Raw genomic sequence first — 25,707 nt, forward strand, 5'->3', positions numbered from 1 at the left:
TCCCAGGACCCGCCCACAACCGAATCACATCACTCCGTCGTGCGGATTCTTCGGAGAAAACAAGATGGCGGACAATAATCTTTAACAAATGGATATGTTGATAGCGTCATAACGACTAAATATAAAGCGATTCTGTCACGGCGAATGTCTTAGTCCTTTAAACAATGTTGGATGATGTAATTGATGGGTCATGAGTCATTGTAGAACAAAAGAAAAATCGCGGATTGATTGATTGATTATTTGCAATTTTATTTTAGATTTCTTCTTCCTTCCCCCTGACTGCAGAGCTCACTCTCACACTGACTGGCCCACCCACCCACCCACACACACACACACACACACACACACACACACACACACACACACACACACACACACACACACACACACACACACACACACACACACACACACACACACACACACACACACACACACACACACACACACACACACACACACACACTCCTGTCTGCAACGGCGGAGGAGAGTCAGACTGAGAGAGAGCTGGGTGTTGCGATGTTTTAAGTGAGCATCGTTCTACTTCCGGCTTCAACATGGACGGTCGCATTTTACCCAGCTCCCGTAACCAATGCAACAGAACAACAACAAAAAAGTATTTTGCGCATTTTCTACTTTCCCTCCTGTGGATTATAAGATAAGATAAGATATCCCTTTATTGATCCCCTTGGGGAAATTCAGGCATCATAGCAGCATGGGGGGGGGGGGGGGGGGGGGGGGGGGGTACAGGTAGTAAAACAACACAGTATACAGGTAGTAAAAAACAACACAGGCAGTGTAAACAATTTGATCAATATGGTCAATATAATTTACTATCTGACTAGCTGAGGAATATTCACATTATTCACAGTGTCACATAAGGTGCAGTATACATGAGGTAGTGTTATAATTTACTATCTACTGAGTATACATTATTCACAGTATAATAATTGTTCCTAATTGTTGTTGTGTATCGACCGCCAAGTAGTAAGAACTTTATTTTACAATTTTCGGATTTTATCTCTACTATTATGTCAAAGCATGACAAAGTTTTGATCCTTGGAGACTTTAACATTCATGTATGCTGCCCTTCCAAGCCTATGGTGTCAGACTTTTTACATCTGATTGACTCGCTTGGTCTCTCCCAGCTCGTCACTGACTCTACCCACAGGTTGGGCCATACACTAGATCTAGTGTTAACATCTGGTTTTCCAGTGTCCAGTTTAATCACAACAAATGCATGCTCATCTGATCATCTTGCTGTTATGTTTACCTTATCTCTGTTACTCCCCACACCCAAACCCCTTCCCCCTGCACGTCTCTCTCGCAACATTAACCACTCGACTGCCAGTAAGTTCTCCACTGCCTTCATAGCTGCCCCTAACACCTGCACTATTGAAGCCTCTCCCTCCCATCTTAGCACTGAAGAGCTTACATCCCTTTTCAACACCACCTGCCTCTCCACTCTAGACTCTGTAGCCCCCCTTAGACAGAAAAAACCTAAGCCTAAAGGGCAGCCCTGGCTCAATGATAACACCAGAGCCCAGAGAAAAGAGTATAGGAAGGCAGAGCGGAAGTGGAAACGTGACAAACTTCAAGTTTCACTTGAAATGCTTAGGGACAGTCGCATTAACTACCAGCTAGCGGTTAAAGCGGCGAGAATAACATATTTTTCTGACCTCATCAACAACTCCCACAACCCCAGGACCCTGTTCACTACCATCAACTCTCTCATTAGCCCCCCCCCCCCAGCACCTGCCTGGATGTGTCCCCAGCTAAGTGTGAGGAATTCTCAAATTTTTTCACCACCAAAGTTGAAAATATCAGAAGGAACATCTCACCCCCCACACGTAATGTAGCTGTCCCTCTGGTCTGCTCATCTACACTGACCTGCTTTCAGCCCATCAGTCTACTCACCCTCACAGAGATAGTTTCCTCTATGAAACCTGCAACCTGCCCCCTTGACACTGTTCCCACTGCTCTCCTGAAACGGGTTTTTCACACAACCGGTCCCAGCATCCTCTCCATTATTAACAGCTCCCTGGCAACTGGTACTGTTCCATCCTGCTTTAAACATGCAGTAGTCCAGCCCCTATTGAAAAAACCAAACCTTGACCCCACCCTGCACAGTAATTACAGGCCCATTTCCAAGCTTCCTTTTCTGTCAAAAATACTTGAAAAGGTTGTTCTGTGCCAATTGTCTCCCTACCTGCACCAGAACAGCATCCTGGAGACATTTCAGTCAGGGTTCAGGACTGGCCATAGCACAGAATCAGCCCTCCTTAAAGTGTCAAATGACCTACTCCTCGCCGCTGACAACCGTGACTGCTCTATTTTAATGCTGCTTGACCTCAGTGCAGCCTTCGACACTGTTGATCACACCATTTTATTAGATCGTCTCCAACATGGGGTTGGTGTCAGTGACACTGCATTAGCATGGTTTTCCTCCTATCTCACAAATAGAAGCTTTGCTGTCAACATCGCCAACTGCTCCTCCCCCTCAACCTCCCTCTCCTGTGGGGTCCCACAAGGGTCCATCCTTGGCCCGATCCTGTTCTCCCTTTACATGCTACCCCTTGGTCCAATCATTCAGAAGCACAACATCTCTTTTCACTGTTATGCTGACGACACACAGCTTTATGTTTCCCTGAAACCCAACAACCAGTCTCTACTTAACAGTCTCATATCCTGCCTGGATGATGTTAAATGTTGGATGGCACAAAACTCTCTACAACTAAATCAAAACAAATCCGAAATAATCCTCTTTGGTCCCCCAGACGCTGTCACCACCCTTACCAACAGCCTTGGCAACCTGTCCTCCCTGGTCAAGCCGTATGTCAAGAACCTAGGTGTCATTTTTGATCCACAATTTAAATTTGACAGACAAGTAAACTCAGTGGTAAAGGCATGTTTTTTCCAACTACGCACCATTGCCAAACTCAAAGCCCTTCTCTCCCCTGCAGACCTTCAGAGAGTCATTCACGCCTTCATTTCATCTAGATTAGACTACTGCAACTCCCTCTATATAGGCATTAACCAGTCTTCCCTGTCCCGCTTACAACTGGTACAAAACGCTGCTGCCAGACTGTTGACCGGAACCCGCAAGAGAGACCACATCACCCCTGTCCTTGCCTCCCTTCATTGGCTCCCAGTACGCTACAGGATAGATTTTAAGGTTCTCCTATTTGTTTTTAAAGCCCTTAATGGTCACACACCCTCCTACATCTCAGACCTCCTATCCCCCTATTCCAACACCAGGTCCCTCAGGTCAGCCGATCAGAGGCTCCTGACAGTCCGGAGGTCTAACCTCAAGCTCAGGGGGGGCCGTGCCTTTGCTATCGCAGCCCCTGAACTGTGGAACAGCATCCCCACCTCCATTAGGCTCGCCCCCTCGATAGATGCCTTCAAATCGAGGCTCAAAACCCACTTCTACCTACTAGCCTTTCCCGTTCACTGACTCATGCCCTGTTTTTCTATGTGTTTGCCTGTGTGCCCTCCCATAAAACGGAGTGTGTTTGTTGTCTATATGTATCTTGTGTATTTACCCTCTGTACAGCACTTTGGTTGACACGTGTCATGTGAAATGTGCTCTATAAATAAATTTGATTGATTGATTGATTGACAGTATCACGGTATCCACTGAAATATACATTATTCACAGTATCACAGTATCACAGTATCCACATAGGGTGCAGTAAGCCTAAGGTAGTGTAGGTTGTCCTCCTTGGGTTCCTATAAGTCCCAGGTCAATGTCTGGTAGCAGTCGCTGTCGCTGCCCCCTGTTGTGGAGCCTGGAGGCTGCTAGTCGCTGCCCACTGTTGTGGAGCCTGATGGCCGCTGGTATGAAGGACTGTCCGAGGCGGTTAGTTGAGTGTCGGGGGGGAATGAGTCTGTGGCTGAACGAGCTTCTCATCTTGACTAGCTTGTCGTAGAGGGGGTGGTAGGGGTTCTCCATGATGGCAGCCAGCTTCCTTATCATTCCCCTCTCTACCATCACCTCAAGTCTAGGTAGCTCGACTCCCACCACGGAGCTAGCCTTCCTCACCAGCTTGTTGAGCTTGTTGGTGTCCCTTGAGTTGATGTAGCCTCCCCAGCATGCCACAGCATAGAAGAGGATGCTGGCCACAACAGACTGGTAAAAAGACTGCAGCAGTTTGTTGCACACATTGAAGGACCTGAGTCTCCTCAGGAAGAACAGCCTGCTCTGTCCCTTCCTGTAGAGGGCCTCTGTGTTGTCCGACCAGTCCAGTTATTGTACCTGAATTCACAACTCAAGCAACAACTCCAGACAGAAGTGGAGGGTAGCGAAAACGCAAATCAGCAGTCCCATTGCGACTTCTACTTGTTAACGGGCATGGAGAGGAAACATCCAGCCTTCGGAGCCACGACTATCCACACAGTACTGACTGCGAATCCGGAACGAAAGAAATTACCCCCGACAGGCAAGTGTAATAAGAGATCAATGTTTTTATTATATCTGCTCATGTCGGGTGACATACACCAGAACCCTGGTCCCGTAATGACACGGAACCAGAGACTACAGTTAGATCTGCTGACCCAAGAAGCAGCATCGCTCCAAACACCGGCGCTCCACGCAGCTGACGCTACAGCCAGCAGTTGCACCAGCCGACCAGCAAGTGGCGACATACCCTCACGAAGCCCCAACAGACGAGGCGAGAGGCGAGAGGGAGAGCGGCGCGGGACGTCGAGATCATATCTATGGTCGAGATCACCAAGGATGCGCCGGTTAGCTCGGCTGGCCCCGCCATGCCAGCTAGACTACCCGGGCCGGGGCCAGGACAAAAGGCACCCCCCCTCCCCCACAATGGAGTACTAACAGACACATCTGTAATCAACCAGCCCCCCCCCCCCCCACATCGCAGGCTTTCACACAGAGGAATACAGACTCCAGCAAAGGACAAAGGATCACCCCCTCCCCACTCACGGCACAAACAACAACAACACCCCCCCTCCCCCCACCATAGGACAGGACACAAATGAACAGAGTTACCTCCAGTGTGACGACATCAATCAGATTACCTGCAAAAATTTACTTCATATATTCCACATTAATACAAACAGCCTGAGACCTAAACTGGCTGAAATCAAACAATTGTTTTTAAACGGTAAGGCTAACATATTATGTTTCACAGAAAAAAATTAGACTCATCTGTACAGGATCCAGAGATTGAAATTGAAAACTACTGTCGTGGAATATATTATCATGTCATTATGAGTCTCTGTTATTTTATCATGTCATACAGCTTGAGTTTCAGTCCAACCAGATTTACTGGTTAATGTGTGTATGTCTCTTTAAGATTACTCTATCATTCTCTCAGTCGTAACGAAGTTGCTGTTTCTACCAGCCATAGAGCCATAACCCAAGGTCATGGGAACTGTAAGATGGAGCTGTTTTCCTTCCAGGCTTAGCCATAACATAGTCGTATTATTAATTTCTCTAACCAGCCATTTTGTTTTCTTCTACGTAATTTCATGTATTCAATTGTATGTCTGACCAGGCCTCTAGGTCAGTCCCTGTCAGACGCTAGGGGGTAAACATGTCTGTCTCTGGCGGGTGACTGGCCTGGCAGCGTGGCCACGCTGTCATGAACTTTCTTTATTAAATAAACCTTCTTATTATTATTAATAATGACTCAGAATGATTAATGTAAACGGCTCATCGTTTGTCCTTTAATAATTCCCATTACAGATGGCGACGAGGTGTTTTTTTTTAACCGATGGGTGTCGAGGTCGGCCGCCAAACGGACTCTGCAGAAAGGGTGAATCCTGGAATTCCGGGGGAGCGCTGTCTCGAGGCTCCTCCGTGCGAGACACCGAGGGGAGAGAACCAGCTGCGCCGTCCGCTTGGCTGTCACCTCCGGCATGAACCTTGGGGACGCGTGATAAGGAACACTCGGTGAGCTGTTGACATTCTGATTTCTGTTTAAAACATTTTTTGTTTTTAAATTTATAATTAGAGGTCTAAACTAGAACATGGTGCCGGTCAGAGCTATTTTTTAAATGTATATTACTATGTGCTCTGCAGTGGTTATTTTTTTCATTGTATTGGTGTATTACTGTGCTTGGTAGACTGGCGATGGTTTTTTTCTATAGTTTCTCAATCTTGGTACGTCCCGAATGTATTAGGCAGGGATTAGGCTCGTGCCTTATAGACGGGGTGCGGGGGCCTACCACGAGTATAATAAAATATGTTGACGACAAGAAGAATTATGGGATATTTTTTTTTAATTAGGTTAATATATATTTTAGAGCGATGGGGGTCGAGTTGGCCGCGAGCCGAGGCGCTATGCGGGCAGGTTGAAATCTTGGGTTTCAGGGAAAGCGCTTTCTTCTTCTCAATACTCCCCCACACATGGGAAGGGAGTGAGGAACCGCTTGCTAGCGTCCGTTTGGCTGCCAACTACGGCTAGAATCCATGGGAGTGTGGGGGAGATATTCGGTGAGCTGGGCATTCTGTTTAGAAGCGGTTATTTATAAAGTAGCCATTCTGTTTAAAAGCGGTTATTTATAAAGTGGCCATTCTGTTTAAAAGCGGTTATGTATAAAGTAGCCATTCTGTTTAAAAGCGGTTATTTATAAAGTGGCCATTCTGTTTAAAAGCGGTTATGTATAAAGTAGCCATTCTGTTTAAAAGCGGTTTTTGTTTCTATCTATAAAGTAATTATGCGAGTGGGGTATTGAATATAGGATAATGTGTGTAACCCCCCTGTGTTTCCTTGAGTACTGGGATTTAAGGGGTATGTTCTGGCTGTACGCTGTTTACAGAGCTTTTTGTCTCCGAGTGCTCAGGAGGAACCAATTTTTGGGGGCCACATAATTTGTACATAGTATTGTTTTTTTTGGGTACCTTTTTATGGTTTTCCTCTGGACACTTTAGATTAAGAGGTATGTTCCGATAATTAGGCGTGAATTACATTTGTATCCGAAATAACAGGCGTGTGCAAAATGTACTGTGGTTATAGTGGAAAGGGAAGTTCATGCAAATAGTTTTAGGCACTGATTCTGGGTTTTTTGGTTGTTTTCCTAACAAAGAGGCGGGAAGTTGGACCGTGCGTGGGATGCCAAAAGATAGGGGGACAGGGGCTTATGTCGTGTGATTAGTTTTCCACTGCCTTATCTGGTCATACTGCAGTTTTTTCTGAAAAGAAATAAGATAGGGGCATTGTATCCGAAATAACAGGCGTGATACGCTACTCCACAGAGCTTTTTTCTCGAAAGTGTTCAGAGGAAACGATTTGTGTGCCACATATTTTATTGTGGGTTTTTATTTTCTGTTTGGTTTTGTTTATTTTTTGTTTGTTTTTGTTTGTTTTGTGTTTACCTAGAAAATGGAAAATGTGGACAGTTTAGAGGGGCCAGAAAGGGGGGCCTGTGGGGTCATGACGGGAGAAGCTAAGAATCTGTTTTTCTGTCTTTTCTCCCACGGTGTGCCCAGGGCTGGATTTTGGGCTCGGTGTCTTTCCGTGTGCGTCACCGCCACCGGCCGTCCCGTCTTCTATCCGCTGGTCTCGCCGGCGACCATCAACTCCGGTGCGCCGGGCATTGGTATAAAGACTGTGCCTATAAGGAGGTGTTTGAGGGGAAAAAAGCACAATGGCGTGCGGAGGTGGAGGACAGGACGGGCCCACAGCGCATTGGCTGGACGCACGGCGGGGAGACATCGACCTGAGCTCAGGCAAAGTATAGCGCACACTCACATGCACGCACACAGATCGATAGAGATACAGGTACAGCAATATATTAAGGCCATGTGAACAAGTCACTGACAATGGGCCTTCTGAAATTTGTATTAGTAGCTCCAAAGTGATCATAAAGTGTATAGGGTTTAGGTATACCTTTGAGACTGTGATTTAAATACATTTCAATATATACCCTGTTTTGAATCAACATAAAAAAAAAAAAAAAAAGAGAGCAGCCATAAAGGCACAAATATGGGTAATTATTTTTATTAAATGCAGGATAGAATAGAAACAAGTGCATACTGTAGCACAGGCTGTGCACGCTGTTATATTACATAGAAATATTTTCCTCTGTCTGTGTAGGCACACACACACACACGTTTACATGCACGCACGCTGTGATAGGGGATAAACAATTCGCTATTTTATCTGCATCGTTTGTGTTTATCTGCATCGTTTGTGTGTGTTGACATTGCCATGGGTGAATTTATGTCAGTTAGTATCTTGTTATTGACAGTAGAGCTGGACTGTTTTTGTTCATCATCACATTGTATCAGCCACCAAAATACTCATCAATATTTACATAGATTGACTCTTGTGTCTGTGATCAATACATGTGGCAAACATAGTGAGTCTATGGAGAGCGGTCTATAGTGAGAAATTGGGCTGCTAAATGAGGATTAGAGATCAGTAACGTTTTGGTGGTGTTCGTTCAGTGATAACAACATTGGCTAAATAGCTAACAAAATGAATACAACATATAGCGTGGCTAACGACACAGAATAACGTTAAAACAAGTGCATGCATGATTGTTTACAATAAGCGGGTGGTCAAAGGACTGACATAACGGGTAGATTGCCTGCACACCACGGGGCACACAGGGGTTCCGCGAGGTGCCTGATGGGAATGTTTCTTTAAGAACAACTATTGAACTAAACAAATAGTCTATCTAGTGCTTCATGTGTATACAATAAGGGCTTAATCTAATAACATGAACTAAAAAAAAAGAAGTCGATCAAAATGTCTTCACACGTTTCGTAAAGTTATTATAGGAACTTTATCAACTTGACGTCCGCGGCAGGCGTCATTGCTTTTACCAACAGGGTTCCCAACGCGGCTCTGGTTCGTTATCGTTTACAAGGGAATACAAAGCGGCTGTCGTGATAATCACACAACAATACTTCCGGTCCGTTCGGTGGGCTTCATAATAAAAGTCTAGAACACCGGAAAAGACGGAGCGGTGGGCTTCAAAATAAAAGTCTAAAACACCGGAAAATAAGTTTATTTTGTACAGCGTTTCCCTCCACGAGTACTCGAGTACATCATGTGATCAATCGATCTGGATTATTTTTGCCCATCCCTAGTTTATCCTGTGCTGAAGTCTCCATTCCAATAGAAGACACAAAACATAACAACATGAGATACATATGACAATCACAATTAACAATGTAGACATCATTATCAACATCAGCTCACATATTTAAGTAGTGCATTCTTAGGTGGTATTTGAAAGACACTTTACTATTCAATTTACTTATGTTCAGTGGGCAGTTATTCCAATGATTGATGGCACGATGAACAACAGTCCTCTTTAAAGATTTTGGTATTGTATGAGAGGGCGCTGTCATCAGATATCAACGTAGTATGTGCGTTTCTCTTTAAGAGAGGCACACATTAGCCAGTCAAAACAATTTGGTTATGATCTATGTTGATCCTTGCTATAAGGCCATAAGTGACATTGTTATGGGATCCGCTCTGTTTTCCTTGTAGGCAGCCATAATAGTGATTTCAGCCAATCCTCTGGTGATGGTGTTGCAGCTCCTTCCACGTCGTATGTGTGTATTAACTGTCTTGCCGAACGAAAGATCGCTCTCACTTGGTGATCGGACATTTGTTTACATGGTCTGATTACCAACTGCGCATTCCTTATCAATTGATCAATGTGAGGAATTAAAACTATCTTCTATTCCTTATTTCAAACTTTGGCCTCAGAACAAGTTATTGCTCATAGATCCGTTTTGTTTTCCTTGTAAAGCAGCCATAGTAGTCAGCCTTGCCCGCAGAACAGTACATTTGTTCCTATAATTTGCCTGAAAGAAAGCCAATGTTGAGATCAGGCCTCATGTGCATGTTTGAACATACAATTGTGATAAAAAAAAAAAAAAAAGTAGTGTCTTAATGTAAGTAGTGAACTGGGGAAGTTTCAGTGTGATATATATTAGTTCACCTGCAGTGTCTCCCCTTTAAGTTCAGTTCAGTCTTAGACCTGTCCTCTGGTAAGGAGGTGAGAACTACAACATGTCACCCCTGAGTGACAGTGTGATTGAATGACCTTCGTCCAGCTTCAGAATACATTTTTTTTTTATTATTAATTCTTTATTTTCTTTCTCTCTCTTTAATCTTATTCGTATGTCACAGGAGTGCACGTGATTGTGTTCAGTTGTGTTTGAGCCATGTACTGATAACATTACAAGTTATTGCTCATATTATATTATAAATCTCCCATAACAATAAGTATCAGAAAGCCTAGGTCAAAAACCTCAGTTGTATTTGAGCTATGTACTGATGGTTTTTTCTTTCTTTTTTCTGTGGTGGGGTCTCGCTGAACGGTCTCTTCACTCTCCTTGCGGTCCGGGCACCCATCTCTGACCAAGAGGAGGACGCGCAGAGGACCACTGTCTGTACCAGGCTTCTGCAGTTACAGCGGTGACACATGGACAGTACTCCGTGACCATCAGATCTGTGAGACGGTTTCCAGCAGAACCTGACGGGGGAAACGACTACAGCTGATTACGGGGAGACAAGCTGGCCCAGCTAATCTACTGGACCAGAGCTCCACTCTGCAGCTACAGCATGGACACTGAGACAGTTTCTAGCAGGCCTGTTCCAGCAGGGCCACAACCAAGGGCCTGAGTGGGGGGACCGACTACAGCTGGTTTCTGTGAAAGTAAGCTGTCCCAATCTGCTCCAGAACTAGGAGGCAGAGGGCCTATCGGCTAGTGAACGATGGGGCGCTAAGACCATCAACCGACAGCTGACTCCAGTCTGATAGGATCAGTGGTCCTGAGATAAAGATCTTAGAGACAGTTTCCAGCAGGTCTAAGCCATTCACCGGACAGGCTCCTTGCATCGGAGGGGAGGATCATCAGGACCGAGCCACGGCATACATGGACTGCAGAGGGGGGTGCTTGGACCAGCGACCGGGGGAGGGAGAAGAGACCGTTTCCGGGATGAGGCAAGTTTTACCCACAATGCTTAGGTTTGAACCACAATACATGCAGATATTACAGTATCGTCCTAAAAGATGTTAGGTAATGATGTAATGAACTTTCTTTGATTCAGGTGGAGATTTTTTAATATGTTGTGCATTGCAATAGTAACCAGTTATTTTTTCATTCTTTGTGAGGAGTCTGCAAATTGTTTTTGTTTTGTTTTGGCTATCTCCCGGAGAATGCAGTCACGTGTATTCTGTTTTCGCTATGTTATATTTCGTGAGCGCAGTCTATCTTGCAAGGTACTGCCCTGTGTTTTCTTTTGTGATTTAAATTTTTCAGCTTGGTGGTGGGAGAAGTATGGCCTTGACAAAACCAGAGGCTGGACTGTACCCTTGAGTCCTGCAACCACCGTCTGGGCATTTGCAAAGAGACGCTAATGATGGTTGCTGTTATGACAACTTCTCTTTTGCACGTGACACGGGGTCTATGCAGAGGACCTTTTGTTTTTTAGATAATAAAAATAGTTTTTGCTGGGTTATTATAATCTGTGTTTGAATGATAATATTTGTTGTTGTCTTTATGAAATGATAATGATTGTGATTAATAATTATCAAGAGGAGGGAACTGTCGTGGAATATATTATCATGTCATTATGAGTCTCTGTTATTTTATCATGTCATACAGCTTGAGTTTCAGTCCAACCAGATTTACTGGTTAATGTGTGTATGTCTCTTTAAGATTACTCTATCATTCTCTCAGTCGTAACGAAGTTGCTGTTTCTACCAGCCATAGAGCCATAACCCAAGGTCATGGGAACTGTAAGATGGAGCTGTTTTCCTTCCAGGCTTAGCCATAACATAGTCGTATTATTAATTTCTCTAACCAGCCATTTTGTTTTCTTCTACGTAATTTCATGTATTCAATTGTATGTCTGACCAGGCCTCTAGGTCAGTCCCTGTCAGACGCTAGGGGGTAAACATGTCTGTCTCTGGCGGGTGACTGGCCTGGCAGCGTGGCCACGCTGTCATGAACTTTCTTTATTAAATAAACCTTCTTATTATTATTAATAATGACTCAGAATGATTAATGTAAACGGCTCATCGTTTGTCCTTTAATAATTCCCATTACACTACTCAATAGTCAGGAGGGATAGAAACCAGTATGGAGGTGGCGTCTGCGTGTATATACACAAAGATACCAAATACATCAACCGTACTGACCTTAACCATGACGACATTGAAACTGTTTGGATTGAAATCTTATTAGACAGGGCGAAACCAGTACTAGTAGGCACAATCTATAGACCGCCAGAACAGAGTGGCTTTTATGACACACTTGATGGGTGTTTAGCTGGGGTGGAGGGGGTAGAACAAATTCGTATTGGGGACTGGAACACGGATATGCTGCGTAAAGCAGCACCCGTCTTCAAGGCCTTCAGTAGATTTTCTGATCTGCACGGTTTCAGCCAGCTAATCACCCAACCCACAAGGGTATGTGACTCGACACAAACCACCATTGACCTCATTTTGACCTCTGACAAGTCCATGATCTCTAATAAAGGGGTGATAGCATGCGGGTTAAGTGATCATTATATGATTTTCTGTACCCGCAAAAAGCTAAAACAGAAGGCCGGCTGTCACAAAACAGTCACATCTAGAGACCTCAAAACTTACTCTAGAGAGGCCTTTAACCTAGAACTGGGGAGCTTGGACTGGTCAGATGAACTCAGTGGTACACAGGTTGAAGAAACATGGCTTGGATTCAAAACAAAATTCACAGCAATACTCAACAACATGGCACCCATAAGAACCACCAGGGTTAAAAATCGCGCTGAGCCATGGATGCACACTGAAATACTGGCCGCTATGAAAACCAGAGACAAAAAATGCTCTGAACTTCATAAAAGTCAGACAAAGCTTTCCAAAAGCTCAAACAGTGAACTCCAAGCCCACTTGGTTGGACAAAAAATTCAAAGAAACAGACTAAGAAATGACGTAAACAAATGATAGTTGATCCTCAACTCCCTCGAGCATCATGGCCGATTGGAAGAATAACTGAAACCTACCCCGGAAAGGATGGAAAGGTTCACACCACTAAAGTAATTATTCAAGGTCGAGAATACATACGCCCTGTTTCCAGACTAATCCTACTCCCTGAAATCACAGAGGAAACCAAATAAACATATTTGCTGCACAAGTCCGGGGGCGGCTGTGACAAACTGCAAGGTACACTTCCCCTCCGCTCCACAAGGAGACACCACCACAAGGTGTTCAGTGGCACCTGTGGTAGTACTGACCACTTCCTCCCTCACTTCCTCCCATTACACCCAGGACTCTCTCTCTCTCTCATTCTCCCTTTGTCTCCAACACATGCACAGCAGGCCTGTGAGTTTGCTGTGTGTTGCCCGATGTCTGCCATGCGTCTGTTGAACTTTGTTTAATGTAAGTCCCAGTGATTTCCTTACTATGTTTAAGAACGGATGCACTTGTATTATTTATATGTATGTTTTGGTTTTGTTTACTTTATGAAGTTCCCAAATCTGTGGCTAATTATTACCCAAATAATATACTTTAAATACCTAAATGATATACTATGATCTAAAGGCCATGTTTATGTTTGTATTATCTGGCATGATATTGAATTTGTTTTTGTCTTTATTCAGAACCATGGCAATCAACATGAAAACATCATATCATCATTATCCAGCAAAATAAAATGGATATTTGATTGCAACCCTTCTTCTCCTGGTGGTTTGTGGCTCAAGTTTCTCAAGTTTCTTTAATAGTTGTCATACAGAAGTACAGAATACTTTTATACAAAATGCTTCTTACTGTTGCACTCCAGAGACTGTGCAAGACAAGATAAGTATGAAATAAAATAACATAGTAAAATTAGAAGTAAAAAAATTAGGTCACAGTGTTCAGTTTAGACATATGTACAATGTTCGATGCAGAATAGACGTAGTTACCATACAATATACAATACTGTGCAGTGTACTAATATACAATACTATATAGTGCAAGGCAGAAATGGAGAAATGGGACGAGGTGCAATTTAGGTACAATTCACAGTAGGTGTACGAGTTGTAGTGCAAATCCTTTATCAATAAATATAAAGTGTAAGTGTGTTTGTGTGATCCAGTCTGAACTTTAGGCAGCCCCCCCCCCCCCCCCCTCCTGCTGAAAAGTGGGATGACGTCTGCCCATAGGGCTATGTCACATCTCACGTGGCGGACTTCGCCGACTCCACCTAACATGGGGTGCCGGCCCAATACGGTGGGGAGGTGGTGGGCCTATTCTGCTTCCCTATGGCCTTGCAACCATCAACTCCTCACTCAAGCCAGAGTCACGCCCCTCATAAAAAAACCAACCCTGAACCCCACCGTCATAGGCAACTATCGTCCTGTCTCTCTTCTCTCCTTCCTTTCTAAAACACTTGAACGTGCTGTATCCAACCAACGTACTGCTTATCTCTTACAGAATGATCTCCTAGACCCTAATCAGTCTGGCTTCCGTACTGGCCACTCCACAGAAACGGCCCTCATTGCGGTCACAGAGGTACTTCACTTAGCAAAAGCGAAAGGCCTCTCCTCTGTCCTGATTCTCCTAGATCTATCTGCAGCCTTCGACACAGTCAACCATCAGATCCTCCTTGCGGCCCTCGCAGGAATGGGAGTGGCTGGATCTGCGCTGACATGGCTGACATCATACCTCAATGACTGCTCCTACCAAGTGTCATGGAGAGGGACCCTGTGTCCCCCAGGGCCCTTCTCTTCTCCCTCTACACTAAATCACTGGGTAACATTATCACGTCTCATGGCTTCTCATATCATTGTTATGCCGACATCTCCGCATGGATGACGACCAACCACCTCAAACTGAACCTAAGCTAAACAGAATTGCTCCACCTGCCGGCCAAATCCTCCCCCCTGACCGACCTTTCCATCACAGTCGAGAATGCAGCTGTGACCGCGTCCCCGACCGCCAAGAACCTTGGTGTTGTCCTCGATGACCAGTTGAACTTCTCTGCTCACATCGCAGCGACAACCAGAACCTGCAGATTCCTCCTGAGCAACGTCAGAAGGATCCGCCCCTTCCTCACAAAAGAAGCCACCCAACTCCTCGTCCAATCAACAGTCATCTCCCGCCTCGACTATTAGTAAGTAAGGCCATTATTAGAGGACGCGACCCTGGTCAGACGCCTCTGGTTTTAGCTCCGCAACGATGTACTCACTTTTAGCTATTATGTTTGTTTTTGCTACTTTTTTATTTAAAGCAACACTGGCGGGTACGTCATACGACCGTCAGACACTTATGGACCTGAACCCCGGGCTCAAAGAGGAGTTTGGAGACACTTTTGACCTAGAATGGCCAGCAGAAATCAGACGGGAGAATGGCGGCAAAGAAAAGAACAAAGGCGACGGCAGGAGAAGACACAGAGGGAGACGAGGAGGTATCAGATTGAGACTAAAAAGAGCTGCTTACCGCCCAGCAATTCCATCCATCTTTCTGGCGAATGCCCGTTCGTTGGAGGGTAGGATGGATGATCTGAGAGCGAGGGTCCGGTTCCAACGGGAGATGAGAGACATCAACATTATATGTCTCACAGAGACATGGCTCACGTCGACGACCCCAGACAAAAGCGTCTCTCCCTCGGATGCCTTCACAGTCTTACGTGCAGATCGCAACGCTGGCTCAGGAAAGACCATCGGCGGCGGAGTCTGCCTCATCACGAACAATTCCTGGGTTAATCCCGAGGGGGTGCAGGTCCTCTCAAACTCGTGTTCGCCGGACTTGGAACATCTTTCTATCCTATGTCGTCCGTTTCACCTCCCGAGGGAGTTCACAGCAGTCGTCATGACTGCCGTGTATATTCCCCCACACGCGAATACGGGAAAAGCGCTGGGCGAATTACACGATCATCTCAACAGACACCAGATCAAACACCCAGACGCAGCGATGGTAGTGGCCGGCGATTTCAACCAGGCCAACCTGAAGAAAGTGATGCCGTCCTTTTTCCAACACATCGCTTGCTCCACCAGAGGGAAGAACACACTCGACCACTGCTATTCCCCGTTCAAAGCGGGTTACAAGGCAGTAGCCGCTCCGCCATTAACGGGGTCCACAAGCTCGAGCGATCATGACTCCATCTTGCTATTTCCGGCATATCAACAGAGATCACGTGACGCCGTCGTGTCACGTGAGACTAAGAAGTGGACCGACGAATCAGAGGCCACGCTCAAGGACGTGCTTGCAGACACGGATTGGGATATGTTTATAGGAAGCGCCAGTGACGTCAGTGAACTAGCAGACATAGTGGTGTGCTACATAACAACAATAGCTGATGGTATTGTCCTCAGGAAAACGGTGCGGATTTTCCCAAACCAGAAACCGTGGGTGGATAGCACTATTAGAGCAGCTCTGAACTCTCGTACCACCGCCTACAACCTGGGTAGAGAGTCAGGAAACATGGAGGAGTATAAGGCTTCAGTCTATACTCTACGCAAAGCAGTCAAACTTGCTAAGAGGACATATGCTGACAAACTGGAGACACAAATGGCACAAAACGACACAAGAGGATTATGGCAGGGACTGAAGTCAATAACTGACTATAAAGTCAGCGCCCCGTCAATGGGGAGCGACGACGCCTCCCTCGCGGACAAGCTCAACACCTTCTACGCTCGGTTTGGTGTAGACAGTGGCGCTGCTGGCTCTCCGGCTAGTGACGTCACTGGCGCGCCGGCTGTTGTGGAGGGGGGGGGGCAACCGCGAGGGGGGGGGGACGCTCTCTCGTTGTCGGAACACAGTGTGAGAAGAGCATTTATGCAGGTGAACACCAGGAAGGCTGCTGGCCCAGATGGCATAACAGGACGTATACTCAAGACCTGTGCCAACCAGCTGGCCCCTGTGTTCACCGCCATATTTAATCAATCACTGGCGGAGTCAGTGGTCCCTGCCTGCTTCAAGAGGTCTACCATCATCCCTGTGCCGAAGAAACCCTCCCCAGCATGTCCAAATGACTACAGACCGGTGGCACTCACCTCTGTGGTCATGAAATGTTTCGAGAGGCTGGTCAAGGACCACATTTGTGCCTCCCTCCCCAGTGATATGGACCCTATGCAATTTGCATACAGGACAAACAGGTCCACCGACGACGCGGTCTCCCAGGTACTGCACAGCACCCTCTCGCACCTTGACCGTCAGAAGGGGGGCTATGTGAGACTGTTGTTCATTGACTACAGCTCAGCGTTCAACACCATAGTCCCCACCAGACTGGTGGACAAGCTGATCGAGCTAGGTCTGAGCTCCGCCCTGAGCGCCTGGGTACTGGACTTTCTGAGCGAAAGACCCCAGGCGGTCAGGGTGGGGGGTCAGACCTCCAACACCATCACCCTGAGCATCGGGTCCCCCCAGGGCTGTGTTCTGAGCCCCCTGCTGTACTCACTCTACACACACGACTGTGTGGCCAAGTTCAGCTCCAACTCCATAGTGAAGTTCGCAGATGACACGGTGGTGGTGGGGCTGATCTCGGACAACGACGAGAAGGCCTACCGGGAGGAGGTGGAGGTACTGGAACGCTGGTGCCAGGACAACAGCCTGCTCCTGAACATTGGCAAAACCAAGGAACTGATCGTGGATTATAGGAGAGGACAGCGGGGGACACACACACCACTGATGATAAACGGGGCTACCGTGGACAGGGTGAGCAGCTTCAAGTACCTGGGGGTCCACATCTCAGAGGACCTGACATGGTCAACACACATAGGCACAGTAGTAAAGAAGGCGAAACAGCGTCTCTACCACCTGAGACAGTTAAGGAAGTTCAGAGTATCGGGGAAGATACTCCAGTCCTTCTACTCAGGAGCTGTAGAGAGCATCCTGACCGGAAACATCACTGCCTGGTATGGAAACAGCACGGCACAGGACAAGAAGGCCCTACAGAAAGTGGTGCGCTCAGCCGAGCGTACCACGGGTATTGCACTACCCCCCCTGCAGGTTCTATACAACAAGAGGTGCAAATCCAGAGCCTGCAGGATAATGAAAGACCCTCACCACCCCAATAACAGCCTGTTTCAGCTGCTGAGGTCAGGCAGACGCCTGCAAATCCTAGCTACTAGGACAGAGCGGCTTAGGCTCAGCTTCTTCCCCCAGGCCATCAGAGCCATGAACAATGTACATTGAGTGCTCAGAACATTGAACTGTCCACACACAAGCACACATGAACACGCACACTGTGCACGCTCACACACGAGCAGCCACTTAACACTTTAACATGAGCGGGCACACACTCATGTCGCACACACGCACACTTATGGCCAAAGGAAAGGACACTTTAAATTAGAATAACAGGAACAGTGTATTGCACTACCAAAGCTAACTAGCATGTCACACATGCGCTGTAAATAACTATGTACAGATACCGAGATGTCACTCCATGTTACCTGCTATCTGTTACTGCACAATGTTGTTTCTTCTTTTGATTCTATTATATGTACCACTGTATTGCACATCGTTGCGGGCAAGACCACCCGCATTTCATTGTATACCTGTATGCCGTGACAATTAAAACTCTTGACTTGACTTGACTTGACTACTGCAACGCACTGCTCGCTGGCTTCCCGGCCACTGCCACCAAGTCTCTTCAACTCATTCAAAACGCAGCGGCCCGCCTGATCTCAAACCTACCGAAGTCGCCCCATGTCACCCCACTTCTTAGGGACCTGCACTGGCTCCCCATTGCTGCACGTATCCGCTTCAAGGCCCTCGACCTAGCATACCGTGCGGCAAAGGGAACCGCTCCCGCCTACCTCCGGTCAATGGTCTCTAACTACACACCCTCAAGACCCCTACGCTCTGCATCTTCTGGCCGCCTCAGACCTACTCCTATAAAAGCTCCGGGAGGGTCATCAAAGAGAAGCTGCCTATTCTCAGTCCTTGCCCCACAATGGTGGAATGAACTACCCACCCCAGAATCCCGTCCAATCTTTCGCCGTCGACTAAAGATGCACTTCTTCAACCATTATTTGAAAAAAAAATAAAAATCTAACCCCAACTAACCTTACTGTCATGCACTTGTCCTAATAAACTAACCTACACTGTAACATGCAACACTTTGATGAACATTGTTACTCAGCTGATAGAGTTGTACCCTTCCTGATGACTTGTCGTACAGAACTTGTACAGGTAAGTCGCTTTGGATAAAAGCGTCAGCTAAATGACTAAATGTAAATGTAACGTATTGGTAATTAGAGGTCAGTGCTCCCGGGTTCCGGGTGTTTTTCAACACTGCCGTTAGGAACCGGGCATGCCCCCGGATCTGTCGGAACAGCATAGAAGCTGCGTTTTCTATGTGTACAGATGGGAAGGAGGGTTTTTTATGTAGGTCTCCCTCGTCCAGGCTGACAGTCGAGCCCTGCTCTTACTGAGGTATTGGTCAGCCTGTAGGTCCCTGTAACCCCTGGGGGGCTCGGTGAGAGGGCTCGTCTGGTTAGACGCGGCCAGAGACCCCCATGAGGGGGTAACGGGACGGGCCTGTGGTCACAGGGGGGGGGGGCCCACCTGTTGTGGGCCAGTGGAATGCTGCTCTCGGGCGGTCAGTCCCTCTAGCGCCTCTGTGACTTACGGCCAGGACACACACCCCCTGTCTGTTTTACAGGCAGCTGCATTAGGGGACACAGGACTCACCTTGGCCGTGCCGGGCGGGGTCGGTCTTATCCTAGTGTCCGCCAGGTATCAGCCATGCTCTGCTGTACTGGTCACCTGTGGGCCCCAGCATTCCAGGAGGCTCACTGGCAGCTGCCTCGGCAGGCCTGGCCAGGGCTTCCGGTGTGGGGATGGGTGGGGCAGGCCTGCCGTCAACCCTCTGTGGCTCGTCGGTCAAGCACGTGCGCACTCCCTCTCGGCACTCGGCTCGTTAGGGAGCACGGTGGCCCTGGGGAGGGGGGGGGGGGTAGGGCGCTGTCGTAAATCCAGGTGAGGTCCTTTGGTCCTCATCGGTACTTTCGGGGGGGTTCCGTCTTGCAGCCATGGCCGGGGGGCCCCGCCTCCGTAAAGGAAAGGTGCAGCTCATGGAGCTGGAACCCCCTCTGCATCCCGCTGCCGGGCAGCTGGCATGCCATGCCATGCATGGCATGGTGAGGTAGACGGCAGTTTTTCGATGATCTACTCACCTTGTGCGTTTTGGGGTAACTGCGTCCCACTGTGCATGATTGCCGTCCTTCCCTCCGCTCCTCGTTAGGAGGCACGAGGGGGCTGGACCCCACCCCATGTTTTTCTGATGGTCATGAAGGGGACCTCAGGGGGTGCATTTGTCGGGGCTACGCACCCTGCTTAGCCCGTTGTCCCATAGTGCGAAGCAGACAGCGTAGCCAATGAAATATAACGAAGGTTATCCTATAACCCTAGTTATATGATTGGCGTAGCTGTCTGCTTTTAACACAGCCCTGAGGACCCTTGGCTGTGTTTCATTGAAGTTCAGACTCGGAAAGGGGAGCTGATCACCACACCTGGGCTATATGCTGGCCGGAGATGGGCGTGGTCGGGCAGATGAAAGGTGCATGTGAGAAGTTTTCAGTTGACACGCAATAGGCGCCGAGTGTATTCCCATAGTGCGAACCTTTGTTCAAGTACTGTATGCAGGATCATGATAATGGTGTGTGATAACCGGCCTCTTTTAAAAGGATAAAAATAGAGGCTGAAAAGACACCAGGAAAGGAATACAGTATCTCTGTGTTGGCTGCCGTCTGTCTTGGCATTTACTCCTCTTCTTGTTGAAAAGGTAAAACTTTGAATTGAAGCAATTTCTCTGTAGCCTTCCACCCACCACAGTGCCTGAGCGTGACTTTGATGGCCTGTTTCATCTGCTCACACTCATAGCAACGTGTGGAGTCTATAACATCAGTGGGTTCTGGCTGCTTTCTAGATTCCAGAGCAAGAGGTCCCGGGTTCGAACCCCAGCAGGGGGCCTTTCTGTGTGGAGTTTGCATGTTCTCCCTGTGTTCACGTGGGTTTTCTCTTGGTACTCCAGTTTCCTCCCACACCATAAAGACATGCATGGTAGGCAGGGACTACAGATGGAAACTAGCTAATTAGCAAAAATCTGGCACATTTACATTGATGTGGAAACTGAAGATGTTCATTAATGTGCACTGTCCCTGGGTAAAAAATAAATAAACAAACTTAAACTTGGGGAATGAAACAAACCCTGAGTTGGTGAGAATGGATTGTTTTTTCTCTTCAAACAAGCAATACATTTAAGTTAGTTGAAGGTGCTATAAATAACATTCAGCCACTAGATGTCGGACTAGAGCACCAGCATGTAATTTATCCAATCAGGTGCATTCCGCGTGGGTAAATGGGAAGTAGGGAGGGGATACATGTATACAACAACATTCATCAATAATTTCTAGGAGGGAAAAGTAATACTTTTATTCTGTACCTTTCTAAAAGCTCTGTGGATGTATTATAATTATTATTATAATTTGTTTAATTAAATGATTACTCTACATAAATACGTTATCTATGGCACCTTTAAAGAAGAACGCGTGCTGCTGAAATGACCTGTCTGGGGAGAGAATGGATGATGCACGGACTACAACGCATAACAAATTACATATATCACGCCAGTTAGGGTACCTTATGTATACTGCACTTGTGTATACTGTATAATTGACTTACTCATAGTGTAACTGAGGGGTACAATTCCCTGACTGTATTACTAGATATGATACTTACTACCACTACCTTTGTACTTAATATTCGGCCACCCAGTACACGGCATAAATATATTATGATGAACACTGTCACGTAGATGAAACGGATCCAACACAAATGTACGAATTAGAAATAGGTCTTTATTTCTACACAGCGATGGTGTGTAGAGCAAGCACTTAATCAAATCAATTACATTTATGAATGGAATTAGTATGCACTTTTATGGCAAGAGTATTCGTCGGTATATCAATAGAGAATGTCCAATCTCTGAAGGCGCAGGTGGTACATATACGACCTGGAATAGTTTAAGGAATAACAGCAATGATACTTTAATGATTATATACTGGATACACTAGAGGGGGTTAATCCGGTCGCTTGTAAGTCGACAGGAGTAGGAAGGGGGGGGGGGTAGAATCCGACTGCCTCATCCGGCCAAGGGTATCCCAGGTGAACCCACTGTAGTGCCGTTCAATGCGCCGGCGATCCTTGGACCACAGATGAAAGCAGGTGGACTCTTTGTGGGCCGGCGTCATCCGGTCCACGGAGGAGAGACGTGAAGCGACCTCGTCTTGCAGAGCGTCTCCTCACCTTGCGTCCTCTCCAGGGGGGGGGGTTCCAACACACGGCAGTGTCGGGGGTCTTTATCCATGGAATAATCAATGTATACAAAGCATAATCCGTGCCTGGGAAGGCGGGCTGTCGTCGGTAGAATAATCCGGTATACAGGTCCACTCGCTCGTCGGCTCTGGGGCTCCTCGGGTGCAGCTTCACGTGGGGTCAACCACCCTGGGTAAGCAGCCAGTTCTCTGCCCGAAACGATGGGGTACTGACTACGGTAGTATTCTCACCGCACGAAGCACTATATATTAACAGACTATTATTAGCTTAATAGACTACGTCCAACTCGACGATATAGTGCCAAATATGACTATTCAAATATTAATATACACGATGTCTCAATACCGATGGTAGGCGAACTTGGCCTTACTCCCACACGTGGCGTCGCGGGGAGGCTTTACGTCTGTGACTCTATTGGAGGGTAAGAAACTGGACTGAAAAGAAAGTCCTACTTTAGTAGCGCAGTATATATACGCGCTATGAACAAATAGTCCCATTAGTGGTGCGGTAGTCAGATTCCTACGCGGAACTAGGACTTGTTCGTACATGTGGAGCGGTACGTTTGAACTGGGTCTGAGGGGTATGGCAGCCTGGCACCAAGGTCTCGACCAATAGTAGAATGGAGACTATTATGGGATGTTCAGTAGGCTAGAATGGATATTCAATGCATATTGTACAAGGAATATACAAGGGATATCAGGGAATATTAGAGAATATACAAATACAATTAAATATATATATATAAATAAATATATATATTCGGTTTAATCTGGCCCTTCACAACAGCCACCCCCTGAATAGGTCCCAGACCTAATCAGTTAAACAGAGACAGATTAATCGCGTTGTCTATTTACATAAGGGTTTGCTGTAGGGGTCAGTCAACTTCACAAAGTCATAGGGTTGTAGGGTCATGGTCATCATCGATTGTGTCTGGGAGTCGAGGCAGTTCTATGAGCCTCGCCACGGGACGGGTGTAAGTGCGACCCTGGACGAGCACTTCAGCTGCTCGGACCTTGCCGTCGGCACCGGTGATCACTTTGCTTACGCGGCCGGCCGGCCACATAGCTCTGGGCAGTGATTGATCAATAATCATGACGACTGTTCCTTCTGTCAAATTGTCTCTCTCCTTTACCCACTTCTGGCGGGTCTGTAGAGACGGTAGGTAGTGCAGTAGGAAACTGTTCCAAAACTTGTCGGCTAATACTTGGCTGTACCTCCACATTCGTCGGCCGTTCGCTTCTTCAGGCCGGTACATTGTCTGGGGTAATGCAGGATCTAGCCGCCCCATCAGGAGTGTGTTGGGGGTAACTGGGTCGATATCCGCCACATCACTGGAGACATATCCGAGGGGCTTCGAGTTAAGTCTTGAATCTCGGTAACTCTGACTCCCACGAAGACTTTGTACTTGCATGAGTCCGATTTGATCCAGGCAAGTACCGTCGTGGAATCTGACCACAGGATTGTTCTAGACACCGGTATGGTGAGCTCACGTTGGATGAGCGTGGCTAGGTGCGCTCCGGCTAGGGCTGCGCAGAGCTCTAGACGTGGGATAGATTGTTGCTTGCGTGGGGCTATTCTCGAGCGGGCGAGGACAAATGCTGTGTAGATCTCTCCCCCCTGGTCTTGGGCCCGCAAGTAGGCTACTGATCCGTATGCGACCTCTGAGGCGTCACTGAAGACGTGTAAGTCCATTTTACATGTCTCTGGCCTCACCGTGGGTGGGAAGTAGCTTCGGCGCATATTAACGCCTGGGAGTGAGTGGAGCTCCATCTCCCACTCTCTCCAGGTGGATGCAAGGTGTGCGGGAATGGGGTCGTCCCAGCCCTGGTCCTTGTCCCACAATGCTCGTACAATCATTTTTGCCCTGGTGGTGTACGGTAGAATACATCCTAGCGGGTCATATTGTCGGGCGAGTGTTGTGTACAAACCAGTGCATGTGAGCGGATCGGAGCGTGAGCGGCGCGGGGCGCGGAGCGGCCGGTTTTGACGTGAGCGAGGAGTGGGTTTTAAAATGAGTCGGCGCGACGTCCGGAGCGAGAGTTCTCCTCCGCTCCAATCCACTCCAGGCCGCTCACAGTGGTTTAACACTGTTGATGTAATATATACATGCAGTACAATGTCAAAGCAACAGATGGCGATGTACAAACATGAAGGCCATTTTCAACCAATGAGAAGGGTTCAGGCTTCGTCACTGTAGAGACGCCCACCATAGATATCTATGACGCCCACACTCACTCTCCTGTTAGAAAAGGTATCGACGCCATTGTTGTTGACGTTAGCTTACATGCTAACGTTAATGGCAGCGACCATAGCATTGTGGCTCGGCTAGCCTATCATCGCTTAATAGAACTAGTGAATGGATAAACAACGTTATTTAACATTGCAGAATGGCTACAATTACAATGCGGCTCAATACAAACAATTGTTAAGGGGCCCAGGGGGTGTAGACTGTTGTAGTTTGAGCTCATTTACACCATGCTCCAAAAAAGAAAAAGAAAAACTGCCGAGCGATCTGGCGCGGGGAGCGGGGAGCGCTCGATTCAAGGTGAGTGGGGAGCGAGCGGAGAGCGACTTGGGGGCGGGGTCAACATGAGCGATTAGCGGAGCGGACCAAGCTTTAAAGAGCGAAGAGCGGATTTCTCGGCCGCGCCGATCCGCTCACGTGGTCTGGTACAAACTCCGTCTGGTGGTCGGCGCCGCCGCCGGCCTTCCCTGCTCCGTAGTCAGGGGCTTGTGTCTGTAGTGAAGCGAATCTGTTTTGAATCGCCACACCAATCCCAGGGTCATCTCCTGGGCTTCTCCCGGGATTGTAGCCATCCAGGTCTCGCTGCTGGCTGCCTTGTCCTCGGAGGAGAGGCTGCGCAGTACTTGCGGATCGCTGCTGGCCCACTGCCTGAGATCAAAGCCGCCTTTGATCAATGAGGCGCGGAGTTTAATCAGGAGAGCCTCGGCTTCTTCTTGGGTTGAAAGGCTTTGTAGACAGTTGTCTACGTAGAAGCTGTTCTTTACGCTGTGTCGGACCTCTTCGTCCGCTGCTGGGTCCTCTGCTACATGTTTCTGTAGTGCAAATGTAGCACAGCAGGGGCTGCACGTCGTTCCGAAGGGGAGGACTTCCCATTGGTAGATGGCTGGGTGCTCATCTCCTGGCTTCTCTCTCCATAGGAACCGTAACAGGGGCTTGTCCGCCTCTACTAATCTCACCTGCAGGAACATTCCTTTAATGTCCCCGCTGATGGCCACCTTTTCCTGGCGGAAGCGGAGTAGAACGCCGAGTAGGGAGGGGCCGAGTGTGGGACCGGGCAGTAACTCTTTATTCAGATTTTGGGATCCGATCTGGTAGCTGCAGTTAAATACTATGCGGTCTTTACCGTTGTGATGGACCTTGTGGTGAGGCACGTACCACGATTCAGTGGTCTGGTCAGCCTCTTTAATGTCCATCTTTGTGACGTGTCCCGCTGTGAT

General features: G+C 47.5%; 1 protein-coding gene across 1 annotated transcript in view; it reads left to right on the plus strand.

Annotated features, from left to right (window-relative positions):
- Nucleotides 1-19,940: 19,940 nt before the first annotated feature.
- Nucleotides 19,941-25,707, plus strand: part of LOC311225936 (E3 ubiquitin-protein ligase TRIM11-like) — a gene marked incomplete at both ends in the record, with an annotated part of 43,372 nt that continues 37,605 nt past the window's right edge. The window contains one exon of the mRNA XM_084311326.1: nt 19,941-20,053. Within this exon, the coding sequence (XP_084167452.1) occupies nt 19,941-20,053 (113 nt within the window). The remainder of the gene's footprint in view (nt 20,054-25,707) is intronic.

This window comes from Notolepis coatsorum, assembly GCF_963971535.1.
Source record: "Notolepis coatsorum genome assembly, chromosome: 3".
NCBI classification, from domain to species: Eukaryota; Metazoa; Chordata; class Actinopteri; order Aulopiformes; family Paralepididae; genus Notolepis; species Notolepis coatsorum.